A 15658-nucleotide genomic window follows, 5' to 3' on the forward strand; every position below is an offset into this window, starting at 1 on the left:
GAAGTGGGTGATTGGCTGTGATTGCATAAATAACAGAGCAGGCTGAAAAGGGCTGAATGGCCTGCTACTGTTTTCCTGTTCCCATGCCTGTATATGTACACAGCTGTCACTTTCTAAATGTCTGTTCAAGTCAAATGAAATTAGGTGTTAGATCAGTATTAATCAATGGTTCATCAGTTCTAGGATGCACCTTTGTTCTTCTCAGTAGGTAGCAAAAACAAGACTGCTCTGAGTTAGATGCTACCATTGCCATGCAGTACCTGGACTTAAGGACATCAAAGTGAGTGAGAGTTATCATGAGTGAATGTAAGGATCCTTTTAATGAGCTTCGGGTGAGACTGGAATCGGATTTGATTAGATATCCTGCTAAATCATATAAAATGTTGGGATTAGGGCGATATTGGAAGAGAGATCCTACCCCACACGAAACCAGCAGTCTAGTCAGCATTCACACCTTTCTCAGCCAGTGACCACAGGGTTCTGACCAGTACAGCTCAGTTGATTGTGATCAGAAGCAGGCAGAGTGACCCTCACTTCACGCATTGAGACCAATTGTAGCAGCCCCTGCTCCTCTCACAAACATGGGAAAATCGACCAACACAAAACGGATGAGGTGTCCAGCCCAGAGCCTTCTGACATGTGTGGCTGAGTAACAGAGTGAGCGGTGCTTCTCCCTGCTAGCCCAGCAACATTGTCTGATGTCTGATTTAGGTGAGATTGAGCACAGTTAATCTGCCATCTCTCTTCACAATGGAATCTTTCTTTAGCTTTTCCTGCAGCAGGTGGAGTTTGCTTGTCTTTGAGCAGGATGCACATTATGGTGCAGCCCAGCTCCCTGACCCTGAAGGAAGGGGATACCATGGTTCTTCCGTGTTACGCCATTGGTGAACCTCCACCAAAGTACCAGTGGTTTCGGAACAACCGGATACTGCCTGAGGCAAATGAACCATATCTGAAGGTTAGTGATCATTTTCTGGTGACTGGTTATGTTGTCAATGTATGACTCAAATAGAGGGGAGACTTTTCTCAAGAATTACAGCAATAAATTCCTCTGCTGCCGCATTGCCTGGACTGAGCCACGATTCAACTCATTCGTTAATTGTTGAAACAGCAACTTTTATTTAATTTGAACCTTTAGTGGAGTAAAAGATCACAAGGCACTCCACAGGAGTGTTGTCAGATAAGATATAGCAGCGAGACACATAGAGATGTGAAGGCAGTCAGACCAAGACTTGGACAAATAAATAGGTTTTAAGAAGCATCTTAAAGGTGAAAAGTAATGTGGAACAGTTTCAAAAGGAAAATTTAGAGCTTAGGGAGCTGAGGGCACTGCCACCAGTGGTAAAGTGATTAAAACCAGGGATACCACAGAGACCAGAAAAAGAGGATAGCTTAGAGGATTGACAGGTTTAGATGGTTATAGAGGACAAGGCCAGGGAGCAAGCCTAAAAAAGGATTTTAAAATCATGGTCAAAGCAGTCAGAGAGAGCAAGATAATGGCTGAACGGGATATAATGTGAATTCTAAACAGAAAATCAGCACGTCTTGACAATATTTGTGGAGAGAGAAACAGGTAACATTTCAAATCCAACATGACTCTTCAGCAAGAGTAAAGTTGGATGACTTCACATTTACAAAGAGCAGATAATTGGAGGCTCACATATTGGAATAGTCAAATCCCGAGAAAACAAAGTAGAAATAAGTGTTTGAGCAGCCACGGTATAGAGCTGGGTAGCGCTGGATAACACTGATGCTGTGTTTTCAGATGACGTTGACAAGTAGAAGCATGTAAATGAGAAGTAAGATAGAACCAAGAATAAATTTTGAGGCGATATCAGAGATAACGATGTAGGAGTGGAAAGCAAAGCCATTTCAGGTGATTCTTTGGCTTTGATGGATTGACAGGTGAATGCAGTCCCCTCCAGATGGCCAACAGTGTGAAGGTGATAGAGAAGGACAGTATGGTCAACCATATCAAAACAATGAGGAAGAATACGATTGTTAGAGCTGTGTAAAGTGTCATGTGAGACTTTGATAAGGGTAGATCAATAAGGTCAAAAACCTCAGAGGAAAGAATCAGACATTGAGTTCACAGTAAGATGGGAATAGATTTGGAAAGTAACAACATGTTTAAGAACTTTTGACCAGAAGAAGATTGTACATAGGATGGTAGTTCACAAAGGCAAAAGAGTCTGTTTTAACATTTGACTAGTCATGCACCAATATGTTGCCAGCACTAATTATGCTGACATATTGGAAATCAAGACACATCCATTAGATCCAAAAACCTAATTGCCTTAATCCAACTTCTCACCAGGTACACTTTCACCCAATTACTCATCTTTTTACAAGGTTCCTTCAGCCCACCTTCTCACCAGATTCCTCAATCTCTCTCTTCTTCAGAAATATATCAAATTATATCGTACCCCTCTATCTATATCGTTATCAATATATTCCATAGTAATGTATTTCACAGCCTGATACTTTTGAGTGAAAAATTCATTGAACTCTCTCTCTCTGTAACTTATCTCTACTTGATCCATGTGTTCATAGAGAATTACACAGTAACCTTCTATGTTCTACCCTGTCGGATGCCTTCTGAAAATTCAAGTACATCCCCTTTATCCACACCACAAAGTTAGTCCTTCAAAGAATTTGTTAAGCAATATTTCCCTTTTTTGAAACTATGTTGACTGTACTCAATTGTTTTGAGATTTCCCAATTGCCCATCAATTCTAACACCTTCCCCATGACAAATGTCAAACTAACTGGTCTATAATTTCCTGTTTTCTACCTCCCTTCTTTCTAGAATAGTGCATTATATTTGGTATAGTTAGATCCACAATGGCGTTATGGAGGGAGTTCCAGGAGTTTGACCAGCAACACTGAAGGGAAAGGCAATATATTTTCTGGTCAGGATGGTGAGTGACATGAAGAGAGACTGCGAGGAGAGTGACCAACGTGAATGCAAGATTGAAAACCTGAGGCTCATGAGCAAGTTGTAACTTTTTGTTGGCGAACTTATATGTCTTGGACTCACTATTGTAAGCTGCTTTGTATGACTAGCTCCATGTTATAGTTCAATGGATAGGCACAGGATAGCCACTTTCCATGGGAAGGAGTTGGGGTATACCTTCTGATTAACTGAACTGGTTCTCTGCCATTATAGTGGACTGACTGCCTGAAAGAACATGACCAATGGTGGCATCAATAATTAAACAGGCAAAAGTGTACTGTACTTACTTCTTTCTTATTAACTTTAAACCTAGATTAATGGAGTTACAACTGCTGATCGTGGAGAGTATTGCTGTCATGTGTTCAATCTATATCACGAGGCCTGGAGCAAGGTTGTTACTGTGGAGATAGGTATGTTCAACACAATCACGGCATATAATTTGACCTGTTGTGTAAGATGGCCCCATTTTTCAGCTTCAAAAATAATATTTTTCCTATACTCAGAATATAATTCAATCCTCTTTTTCAGCCACAACATATACACTCACTTTAGTAGGTGTCCTCTGTCTTTTATCCACACAAGTGCATTTTTCACATGTAATTGGACTCAGGGATCAAGCAGGTGATAGACGTTGTATTGTGAAGATACATAGGTATTTAAGATATGCCCTCTCTTTGCGTTGGACACTATTGACATTCTAAAATGGTGACAACTCATACCCATACTGTTTGAAAACGAGAATTTTGACCAAGCCTTTAGTCACCAATCCTAACATCTTTCCTTGCCTTAGTTTGTTTTTGTTTGAATAACTTTCTGTGATACCTCTGAATGATACTGATGTTGGGTTTGTATTTACTGGTATCATTTTGGTGTTGGAGTTTTGCTGGAACTAATAGGACAGCAGAGTGGCTCAGTGGTCAGCACTGCTGCCTCACACTCCAGTTCACTTCCATACTTGGTATGTGATTAATGCCTTCAAGGCCACACTTACTGCACTGGTTGCCCTGAGAAATGACAATTGGCAGCTCAGCTCCGTTGGGCTGGATGGCTGGCCAATGCAGAGTGTCAACAACAGCACAAGTTCAATTCTCAGACTGGCTGAGGTCACCATGAAGGTGCCACCTTTTGACTTTGGCCTCGCCTGAGGCATGGTGAACCTTTGGTTGCACCATCACCAGTTGTGTCTGTCTGATAAGAGAGGGACCTTGGACAATGGCGACTTTACTTTTAGTCACATCCTGAGAACTGATTATATTATGAAAAACATTTCTTAAAATCTAATTTGACCTCAGAGTCTTTGTGGCTATGTGGCACAGTTTAGTATTTGATGCTGCACTTAATGGGGAAATAATAATATTTTAATGTTGATTGGAAAAAATCAAATCTCTTTCACTATCAACTTAACGCCCGAATGAAATTTGTGATCTTCATGTTGAGATTGTTTGTAGTTACTGTATTTACTTTCACCACCATCATGTCAGTGTTTATTTGAGAATGTTTTATTTTAACATAATCTTCATTGTTGTTTGCATTTACCAATGTCACAAATTCTTCTTTATCCTTTAAGGACCCAATACATCCTTCAATGGGGCATTTTTCATGGGCACTGATGAAGGTAATGGCTTTACTCACCTAATATTTTGTTGCCAGTTTCTCATCACATGTTGATCATCTGGAACTGCCATGCTCACTGACCAGATAGTATCTCCCAGAATCACAGGGTCTCCAAATTTTTGTGTGTAAAGTCCTTCATAGCCTCATACGTCCCACAGTTACAAAGTAATTTCATTGCACAGGGAGGCCATTTGGCCCATTGTGTCTGCACCAGCTCTCCAAATGAGCTCTTCACGTAGTGCCATTCTTCTGCCTCCTCCCAATTAGTGTAACAAATCTCCTGTCAATCCTCTCTTCTTCAAGGAAAATAGTACTAACTTCTCTATTCTATCCTCATAAGAATGGTTCCTTATATCTGGAATCATTCTTGTAAATTTCTTCTCCACTTTCTCCAATGCAGTCACATCCTTCCTAGAGTGTGGAGATCAGAACTGGGCACTGTACTGCAGCTGAGATCTAATTAGTGTCTTACACAATATCAACGTAACCTCTTTACTCTTTTACTCTTAAGTACCTATGAATAAAGCCTCAGAAATTATCTCTATGTTCTTTCTACAAAAATGAGTCACCTTGCATTTCTCAGTATTAAACATCATCAGCTACCTGTTCACCCAATCTTCGAGGAGAAAGTGAGGTCTGCAGATGCTGGAGATCAGAGCTGAAAATGTGTTGCTGGAAAAGCGCAGCAGGTCAGGCAGCATCCAAGGAGCAGGAGATTAGACGTTTCGGGCATAAGCCCTTCTTCAGGAATTCCTGAAGAAGGGCTTATGCCCGAAACGTTGAATCTCCTGCTCCTTGGATGCTGCCTGACCTGCTGCGCTTTTCCAGCAACACATTTTCAGCGCTGTTCACCCAATCTACCAACTTCATAATGTGCTTTTGAAATTCAACGTTATGCTTCTCATAGATTGCAATACTTCCAAGTTTAGCACCATCTGCAAATTTTGAAATTGTGTTCTGTACACAAAGGTCAATATTATTAATATGAAATAGGAAGAACAAGGGTCCCCATACTGAAACTAGGAACTTTATTACAAGTCTGAAAAATATCCATTAACGTTATTCTGTTTCCTGCTAATTTATAGCCTGCTGCTACTGTCACCTGTATTCCATGGTCTGTTGTGTACTGAATACCTTTAGATGTCAGTGAACGCCATGTCAACAGTATTGCCCTCATCAGCTCTCTCTGCTGCCTCTTCATAAAAATCTCAGCAAGTTAGTTTTCTCCTAATTTTCCCCTAAGAAATGGATACTGACTTTAATCAACCTGTATCTGTCCACGTAACTATTTCCCTTAACCAGCTGAGAACATCTGGGGTTGACAAAGTTAAAATTCACACAACACCAGGTTATAGTCCAAAAGGTTTATTTAGAAAGAACAAGATTTTGGAGCACTGTACCTTACTGGGGCAGGAGGAGCAGCACCCTGAAAGCTTGTACTTCTGAATAAACCTGTTGGACTATAACCTGGTGTTGTGTGATTTTTAATTTAATTTTGTACATCTAAACTCTTTTGCCCAACCATTGGCAGAAATGCCGTCAGATCTCCAAGCTCTGAAATGCTTCCCAAATTTTTAACTCACTTTTCTGTTTGAAAACGAACATTTTGACCAAGCCCTTAGTCACCAATCCTAACATCTTTCCTTGCCTTGGTTTGTTTTTGTCTGAATAGCTTTCTGTGTGATACCTCCGAGTGATACTGATGTTGGGTTTATATTTACTGGTGTCATTTTGGTGTTGGAGTTTTGCTGGAACTACTAGGACAGCAGAGTGGCTCAGTGGTCAGCACTGCTGCCTCACACTGCCAGGATCCCAGGTTTGATTCCACCCTCGGATGACTTTCTGTGTGGAGTTTGCATATTCTCACCATGTCAGTGGGTTTCCTCCAGTTTGGCTGGTTTCCTCCCACGGTCTAAAGATGTGCAGCTTAGCTGGATTGACCATGCTAAGTTGCTCATTGTTTCCAGGTATGTGCAGGCTAGGTGGGTTAGCCATGAGAAATGCAGGATAGGGTAGGGGGGTGGGTTTTGGTGGAATGTATTTCAGAGGCTCAGTGTGGAGTCGATGGGCCAAATGGCCTGCTTACATATTGTAGGGATTCAATGAAAATTAATATAAGGCGAATTGTAAATCAGCTATTCACACTGTTGAGCACATGAATAACTGAGATAACATCTTTGTGTGAAAACATGTAGGGCAGCACAGGAGTGAAACATGTGATGGAACAGAGCATTGAGGAGATGGAATGGGACAGACTGAGATAACGTAGGTACTGGAGTTGGCCTGGGTTAGACAGGAACGAAGTAAGTCAAAGATAAGGGTTGGGATGGGGCTGGAACAGAAAGTTGGAGGGAGCATATTATTGAGCAGGGTGGGAATCAGACAAGGTGGGAAACGCGGTTTTTTTAAAGTTTTGAAGTTTGTTTTACTGAGAAGAAATCTGTTTGAAAATCTCAATAATGAAAGTTACTCAATGAAAGTGGGAAATATAGACTCAGAATTTAAGTCCAATCTTAACATTTACTGCACAGCTTCCTCCAAACCAAAGCATGGTCTTAAAATGATTCCAGTTAGTAAGGGTCTGACCGTCAGTCAGCGTCTGAATCCGGACAGTCTGATCCCTGGTCAGTGATGACCCATTTTCTTGTACTGTTTTCAGTAAAAGATTAGTTTATTTTGTGTTAATTTCCTCACAGGTTCCAGCCCAGGAACACAGCTGAACGCTTTCCATTGGCCTGTCGAGTTCTATGGTAAACTTGTACAGTTTTCAAATCAGATTCATATTTTATTGCCATAAAGTTCATTGTTCACTAACTGTTGGGTAAACCTGGATGGTGGGACTCAACAGAATATTGGACCTTGGCAACACTGAGCCTGATCCTGCCCAACAAATGATTACTGGTCAGTAGGCCCTTGATAGTTGTTCGAGTCTTACCACCAGGACTGTTCCTGAGGAGTGGCTGCAATAGGAAGTCATAGAGATCTGCAGCACAGAAAAGGTCCTTTGACCCAAAGAGTCAATGCTAGTCAAAAATATGCACTTTCCTGTTCCAGTCCCATTTTCCAGCACCTTGCCCATTGCCCACTGTACCTTGGTGTACAAGTAGGCAATGGGCCAGTACTGACAGATTCACATCTAAATATTTCTTTGGAAGTGGCTACACTGGGCACAGCCTCAGTCTTAGATGGATGAAGAAATGGGACACCACAGGAAAAACACTAAACGGTTAACATTGTCAACCAACCCCCACTATAAATACAAGGACTTCTTTTTTTTTAAAAAAGACTTGCATTTATGTAGTCCTTTTCACAATCTGGAATGAATTGAAGCAACTTATAGCCAATGAGATGCATTTCTCTTTGACATCTAATCATTGTTGTATTGTTAGAGACGTGACAGCCATTTGGCCAGCAGCAATATTCCACAGCCAGCAATGTGATAGTAACCAAATCACATCATTTTTTGTGATGTTGATTTTAATATCAGTTTTTGGCTGGAACTCCAGGGTGAACTTCATTCTCGAATCTGACCCATGCTGTACCTGATCTGAAAATGTTCAATGCTGACACTGAAGTGTTGTACTGCTGATTCTGATCAGCCTCATTACAGACAATACAGACAGTACAAATGGTCACTCACTCCTTGTTTCTTTCAGCAACAGACAAGGTGGCTCTGCTGTTGGGGAACATGAATTACTTACATCACAAGCAGTTGAAGGCTCCAATGGTGGATGTGCATGAGCTTACAAACCTCCTTCGTCAGCTCGACTTCAAGGTTGTGTCCCTCCTCGACCTCACCAGACTCGAGATGCACAGAGCTGTCAATGAATTCTTGTTACTTCTTGACAAGGGAGTTTATGGTACCGACAAATTAATACTTCCAAATCCGATTCAACTAAGTTCCCTCTTCACAAAAGTTTAACTGCAAATTCTTTCCCTTGAAGCCAGACACAGTTCCATGGACCCTGAAGCATTCCAGTTAGCTAAAAGGTGGCTCAGTGGTTAGTACTGCTGTCTCACAGCACTGGAGGCCTAGGTTAAATTCTAGCCTCGGGCAACTATATGTATGGAGTTTGCATATTCTCCCAGTATCTGTGTGGGTTTCCTCTCAGTCCAAAGATAGGCAGGTAGGTGGAAAGGCCATACTAAATTGCCCCATAGTGTCCAGATTTGTGTCAGTTAGGTGGGTTAACCTTGGTAAATGCGGGGCTACAGGGATAGGTGAGGGGGTGCATCTGGATGGGATGCTGTAAACAGGGACGTTGCAGACTTGATAGGCCAAGTGGTCTCTGTGTACCCTGTGAGAATGCTATGATTTTAGCTCTTCATTCCTGGAGTGTTGCCTGAGTATTTTATGCAGGCAAACTGATTCCTGTTCTCAACCTGTGCTCACACCTTTACTTCTTAAAAAGAATTGTTGGATAGTGATCCTATGCTTCTTAACTGAGTGCTGTAGTACTGTATATTGTTTTGAATATTCTGAAGTCTAATTCTCAGAGACAGTTGTGATAAACAGGATATCTCATTTGGTAGTGACTTTTGTCATAAGAGCTCCTGGGTCCAGTTCCCCAGTTTATTGCAGTTCCAGGGCAAATGATTAAGTTCCAGGGGTGAGGAGGGATGAAATGGCTCCCTTTCTTTATTCATCCGTCCCCTCATTGGTCTCAATGAAGTTAATTTAAAAGTGGGTTGTGGATGCCTCTCTCCCCCAGACGCAAATTAATTTATGTTTTAAAATGAGCCAATTTAACCAGGCTTTCTTGTGTTAATATATTATATATATTGTGTTAATATATTTTTGAAATAAAAAAAAATTAGTTAATGGAATGGGAGAAGAAATAGTAATGCAATATGCATAGATTAAAAGTGAGAGGTGAGTCCAAAAAAGATAAAAGTCTTTTAAAAAGATGCAAATCAGTCTTTGAGTTTGTGTAGATTAGACGATGGGTGTTGTGGCTTTGAAAGTCAGCTGCATAGCTTTGCCCTATTTCCTTTAGACTGCAGTTTCACTTGCTTCCTGGCTTCTAGTGAAAGAGATTTTATTTATTTTTACCTAAAGCGCAGGGACGACAAGGAGTTTTCTCTGCTACAATCCTCAGTACACACCTTAGTCTACAAGCACACACAGATTGAGTTGAAACTGGCTTTTAAGTGTTTTCTTGTGAATTCTTTAAACGGGAGAACACAAAGATACCTCATTTCTAGATTGTATCCTTTTCTCCCATCTGAGAAAACTCACAGGAGATTTCAGTTCAGTTTGCAAGACATTTCTTCCTTTGAAGTCTTTCTCATTGTAACTTCCCTCACATCTGTCAGACATTACTCAGAATGTATATTCTCAGTCATTTTTGCCTGCAAATCCTTTTTATAAAAACACGTTATAATGAAAAGTTCATTATGTCTGAGGGTGATCCTGGTGTTATGAAACCCTCTTTCTTTCTGGTTGCTATGAGTCCTGAGGTGACTAAACAGTCCAATGTCTTATTCAGACACCCTGATATGGGTGGGGATGGAAGGCTGTTTAGTCACCTCAGGGTTTTGAAACCCTCCCACTGATGCTAGCCTTTCACCTGGCCTGTTGGGAATATTCAAATACACAACATTTTATTGATACTTATGCATGTTGGATGGTCTTGGGCGAGGGATTGCCATAGGTCAGTGGGGCGGTTACTTTGTCTCAATGGGGGACTTTGAGAAAATCTTTCCTTGGGTCTCCTTGTAACTGCTTGCTGTGACAAAGTTTGCAATAGAAAACTTGTTTTTGGAGTTTTGTGTCAGGCATACGGACTGGGCAGCTTATCCAATGCAGCTGATAGACAGTAACTAGGACCTTAATGCTGGGAATGTTGTCCTGATATTGATATGCCTATCCCTGTCATTGAGCATGCAGAGGTGTTGCTGGTGCTGTTACTGCAGGTATTTGGTGTATACTTTCAACCCGAGCTAGAAGGCTGATAACACTGCTACTTTGTAGACCATGAGCTTGCTGCTGGGTTTGAGATCCTAGCCAGAAACACTCTCTTCCTCAGGCAACGGTGCTGACACACTAGCAGGGAGTCTGTCTTGGTGCAGGATAATGAAAGTGGCTGTGACACAAGATGTCTGTGCTATTAGGAGAAATTAAGGACTGCAGATGCTGGAGATCAGAGTCAAAACATGTGGTGCTGGAAAAGCACAACTGGTCAGGCAACATCTGAGGAGCAGGAGAGTCGACGTTTTGAGCGACGTTTCGAGCATAAGCTCTGCCTGACCAACTGTGCTTTGCCAGCACCACACTTTTTGAGTCTGTGCTATGAGCAAAGGAATAGGATAGACAATAGACAATAGGTGCAGGAGTAGGCCATTCTGCCCTTCGAGACAGCGCCACCATTCATTATGATCATGGCTGATCATCTTCAATCAGTATCCTGTTCCTGCCTTATCCCCATAACCCTTGATTCCACTATCCTTAAGAGCTCTATCCAACTCTTTCTTGAAATGTGATGGAGGGACTTTGTATGACTTCGAGGGTGGTGTGAGACGAGTTGGTGTTTCATATGGGTCTGTGCAATGAGGGATTCAGTTGGGTGGGACACTGGTTATGTATCATTTAAGGAGTTTCGGGCAGTCTTTTGTTGAGGGTATTTTGGGCGTGGCAGAAGAGGTCTATTTTGTTGGAGAGCTTAGTTCAGTGTTTCACATGAGATCTGTTGTGTGATTGATGTGGGATTAATTGGGTGTGACGCCGTATGCCCTGTTGCTGGGGGAAGGTGAGGCATTAGAGGGTGATAAAAGGTGTCCTTGTTGTGGGGAAATTGGCTGTGAGCCCAGGGGACTGTCTATTCTTATGGAGAGAAGCTGACCTTGTGGCTTTCTCCACAGGTTTGCTTTACTATGCTGGCCATGGATATGAAAACTATGGGAACAGCTTCATGGTTCCAATTGATGCTCCAGGTTCCTTCACATCCGAACACTGCTTGTGTGTCCAGAACATTCTACAGCTGATGCAGGAGAAGCAAACTGGGCTAAACGTCTTCCTCCTTGACATGTGTCGCAAAAGGTACAGGAAAGAAGAATTTGTTTCTTAGAATCCCTCAGCTAAACTTCTCTATGTTCAGCAGCACTGGGGAATGGTGTAGCTACTCAGGGCAAATACATGCTGGGATAGATACAGAGTAGACAATGTCCTATGAAACGCTTCCAGGGCAGATGTGGTACAGATTTGATCAGTGCTTCGCAAACCTTTCCCCTGTGTATCACCATGTTATTGCATCAGACTTCCTGAGGCCCTGGAGTGAACCATGTTTGGGGGGTTTTATGAGAATGCCCTGAGCAGGTGGTTTGAGAAAGGTGGGGAGGGGCAACCTGAACACCCACCATTTCACAGGCCTTTTTTCACAGCCACATTTGGGCTTCAAAAAGCGTGAAAACACAATCATTTTCAGGAGCCTGTGGTTCTCTTACAGCTCATCCTGTGGCCTCCCAGGTACAGTTGTTGTGATGCCCATGAGGAATTGGCTGGGGAATATGCCTGAAGTGCAAAGACATTTCATTTCCCTATCACAAATGTCACCTTGATCAACATAAACCTCAAAGAAAGATAAACCAACTTCAGGCATACTGCTATAGGAAATAAAATCAGAAAATACTAGAAATACTTGCCCAATAAGACAACACCCTCAGCAAAAGCAAGTTAACGTTTCAGGCAGACGACCTTTCATTGGAACTGGAAGATGTGACAAAGGAGCAGACTTTTAATCAGATAGTGTTAGGAGAAAGATATTTGGGATGTTGGCCTGTGAGGAAGACAGAGGGAGGACAGCAATGATTGAAAAGAACAAAGACAGATGACCATGAGAGGTCAGAAGACAGGAATGATTAAAATAGAAAACGGATGATGATGCAATACAGATTGGGGCTGATAATAGAGGTCTGTGAATAAGAACTTTTTTATAACTTTTCCTTTTCAGGAACATGCATGATGAAATCATTCCGCAAATGGATGCCTTGAGAGTCACTGCAAATATTGTCTATGGTTATGCCACGTAAGCAGAAATTCTTTGCCCTCTTTAATTTTAGCCAATCTAATTTTATAATTGTGTACAGTTTTGCTTCTTAGACATATAGCAGTATCAGGCTCTGCTTATCACGGGGCCTTTCACAACTCAAGACATTCCTAACTGTTTTATGAGTAATACTTTTTGAAGCCTGGTTACTGATCGTGTGCATAGCAAGATTTAAACTTCGATAATCTGTTTGACTGATGTCCTGTTTGTAGCTTTATTTCAGGCACCAATGCAGCTGGTGGTCCTACCCAAGTACCAGTACTGCTGGTGGTCCTATCACAGGCACCAGTGAAGGTGGTGGTCATATACCAGTCACCAGTGAAGGTGGTAGGCCTACGCCAGTCACCAATGAAGGTGGTGGTCCTACCTCCTATATGAGTATATGTGGTGGTCCTATCTTGCACAGCAGTGCAGATGGTAACCCTAACCCAGGCGCCAGATCAGGTGATAGTCCTATTTTGTGTGCATGAAGTGGTCCTATCACCAACACCAGTGCATATAGTGGCCATATCCCAAATGCCAAGGAAGCTGGTAGTCCTGTTTCAGTCACTAGTGCATATGTTCATCTATCTCAGACACCAGTTGCAAGTGGTGTTTCTATCTGAGATACCAGTGCAAGTGGTATTTCTATCTCAGACATCAGGGCAGGTGGTGTTTCTAGCTCAGACACCAGGGCAGGTGGTGTTTCTATCTGAGATACCAGTGCAAGTGGTATTTCTATCTCAGACACCAGGGCAGGTAGTGTTTCTAGCTCAGACATCAGGGCAAGTTGTGGTTTCTATCTCGGACGCCTCGACAGGTGGTGTTTCTATCTCAGATACCAGGGCAGGTGGTGTATCTATCTCAGACACCAGGGCAGGTGGTGTTTCTGTCTCAGACACCAGGACAGGTGGTGTTTCTATCTAAGATACCAGTGCAAGTGGTAGTTTCTATCTCGGACGCCTGGACAGGTGGTGTTTCTATCTCAGACACCAGGACGGGTAGTGTTTCTATCTCAGACGCCAGGGCAGATGGTGTTTCTATCTCAGACACCAAGACGGGTGGTGTTTCTATCTCAGACACCAGGATATGTGGTGTTTCTGTCTCAGACAGCAGGGCAGATGGTGTTTCTATATCAGACACCAGGGCAAGTGGTGTTTCCATCTCAGAGTGCAGAGCAAGTGCTGTTTCTATGTCAGACACCAGGGCAAGTGGGGTTTCTGTCTCAGACACCAGGGTAGGTGATGTTTCTGTCTCAGACATCAGGACAGGTATTGTTTCCATCTCAGACACCAGGGCAAGCGGTGTTTCTTTTTCAGACACCTGGACAGGTGATGTTTCTATCTTGGACACCAGGACAGGTGGTGATTCTGTCTCAGACACCAGAGAAGGTGATATGTCTATCTCAGATACCAAGGCAGGTGGTGTTTCTGTCTCAGACACCAGGGCAAGTGGTGTTTCTATCTCAGCCAGCTGTACAGTTGATGTTTCTGCCTCAGACACCAGGACGGGTGGTGTTTCTTTCTCAGACACCAGGACAGGTGGTGTTTCTCTATCAGACACCTGGACAGGTGGTGTTTCTACGTCAGACGCATGGACAGTTGGTGTTTTTATCCCAGACACCAGCACAGGTGGTGTTTCTGTGTTAGACACCAGGACAGATGGTGTTTCTGTCTCTGTCACCAGGACAGGTGGTGTTTCTATCTCAGACGCCTGGACAGTTGGTGTTTTTATCTCAGACACCAGGATGGGTGGTGTTTCTGTCTCAGACACCCACAGGTTGTGCATCTGTCTCAGACACCAGGACAGGTAGTGTTTCTATCTCAGACACCAGGACAGGTGGTGTTTCTTTCTCAGACACCTGGACAGGTGGTGTTTCTGTCTCAGACACCTGGACAGATGGTGTTTCTGTCTCAGACACAAGGACTGCTGGTGCTTCTTCCTCAGACACCAGGACAGGTGGTGTTTCTATCTCAGACACCCACAGGTTGTGCATCTGTCTCAGACACCAGGACAGGTGGTGTTTCTTTCTCAGTCACCAGGATTGGTGGTGTTTCTATCTCAGACACCAGGACAGGTGGTGTTTCTGTCTCAGACACCAGGACAGGTGGTGTTTCTATCTCAGACACCAGGGCAGGTGGTGTTTCTGTCTCAGACACCAGGGCAGGTGGTGTTTTAGTCTCAGACACCAGGGCAGGTGGTGTTTATATCCCAGACACGAGGACAGGTGATGTTTCTGTCTCAGACACCAGGACAGGTCGTGTTTCTATCTCAGACTCCAGGACAGGCGGTGTTTATATCCCAGTCACCAGAATAGGTGGTGTTTTTATCTCAGACACTTGGACAGGTGGTGTTTTTATCTCAGACACCCGGACATGTGGTGTTTCTATCTCAGGCACCAGGACAGATGGTGTTTATATCCCAGTCACCAGAATAGGTGGTGTTTTATCTCAGACGCAAGGACAGGTGGTGTTTCTGTTTCAGACACCAGGACAGGTGGTGTTTCTATCTCAGACACTAGGACAGGTGGTGTTTTTATCTCAGTCACCAGGACAGGTGGTATTTTTATCTCAGACACCAGGACCGGTGGTGTTTCTATCTCAGACACCAGGACAGGTGGTGTTTTTATCTTAGACACCAGGACCGGTGGTATTTTTATCTCAGACACCAGGACAGGTGGTGTTTTTATCTTAGACACCAGGACCGGTGGTGTTTTTATCTCAGTCACCTGAATAGGTGGTGTTTCTGTCTCAGACACCAGGACAGGTGGTGTTTTTATCTCAGATGCCTGGACATTTGGTGTTTTTATCTCAGACACCAGGACAGGTCGTGTTTCTATCTTATACACCAGGTCAGGTGGTGTTTCTATCTCATACACCAGGACAGGCGGTGTTTTTATCTCAGTCACTAGGACAGGTGGTGTTCTATCTCAGACGCCTGGACAGGTTGTGTTTCTATCTCAGACACCAGGACATGTGGTGTTTCTATCTCAGACACCAGGGCAGGTTGTGTTTCTGTCTCAGACACTAGGACAGGTGGTGTTTCTATCTCAGACACCCACAGG

General features: G+C 43.1%; 1 protein-coding gene across 3 annotated transcripts in view; it reads left to right on the forward strand.

Annotated features, from left to right (window-relative positions):
• malt2 (MALT paracaspase 2) overlaps positions 1-15658 on the forward strand; it is a 73663-nt gene that overhangs the window by 15068 nt on the left and 42937 nt on the right. For all 3 annotated transcript variants that reach the window (XR_009646196.1, XM_060846361.1, XM_060846360.1), the window contains exons 6-12: positions 768-958; positions 3270-3366; positions 4524-4571; positions 7267-7320; positions 8227-8430; positions 11432-11609; positions 12520-12594. Coding sequence is in view for 2 of the 3 variants with exons in the window: in XM_060846361.1 (XP_060702344.1) it covers positions 768-958; positions 3270-3366; positions 4524-4571; positions 7267-7320; positions 8227-8430; positions 11432-11609; positions 12520-12594 (847 nt within the window). In the remaining variant the exon portion in view is untranslated. The remainder of the gene's footprint in view (positions 1-767; positions 959-3269; positions 3367-4523; positions 4572-7266; positions 7321-8226; positions 8431-11431; positions 11610-12519; positions 12595-15658) is intronic.

This window comes from Hemiscyllium ocellatum, chromosome 28, assembly GCF_020745735.1.
Source record: "Hemiscyllium ocellatum isolate sHemOce1 chromosome 28, sHemOce1.pat.X.cur, whole genome shotgun sequence".
NCBI lineage: Eukaryota > Metazoa > Chordata > Chondrichthyes > Orectolobiformes > Hemiscylliidae > Hemiscyllium > Hemiscyllium ocellatum.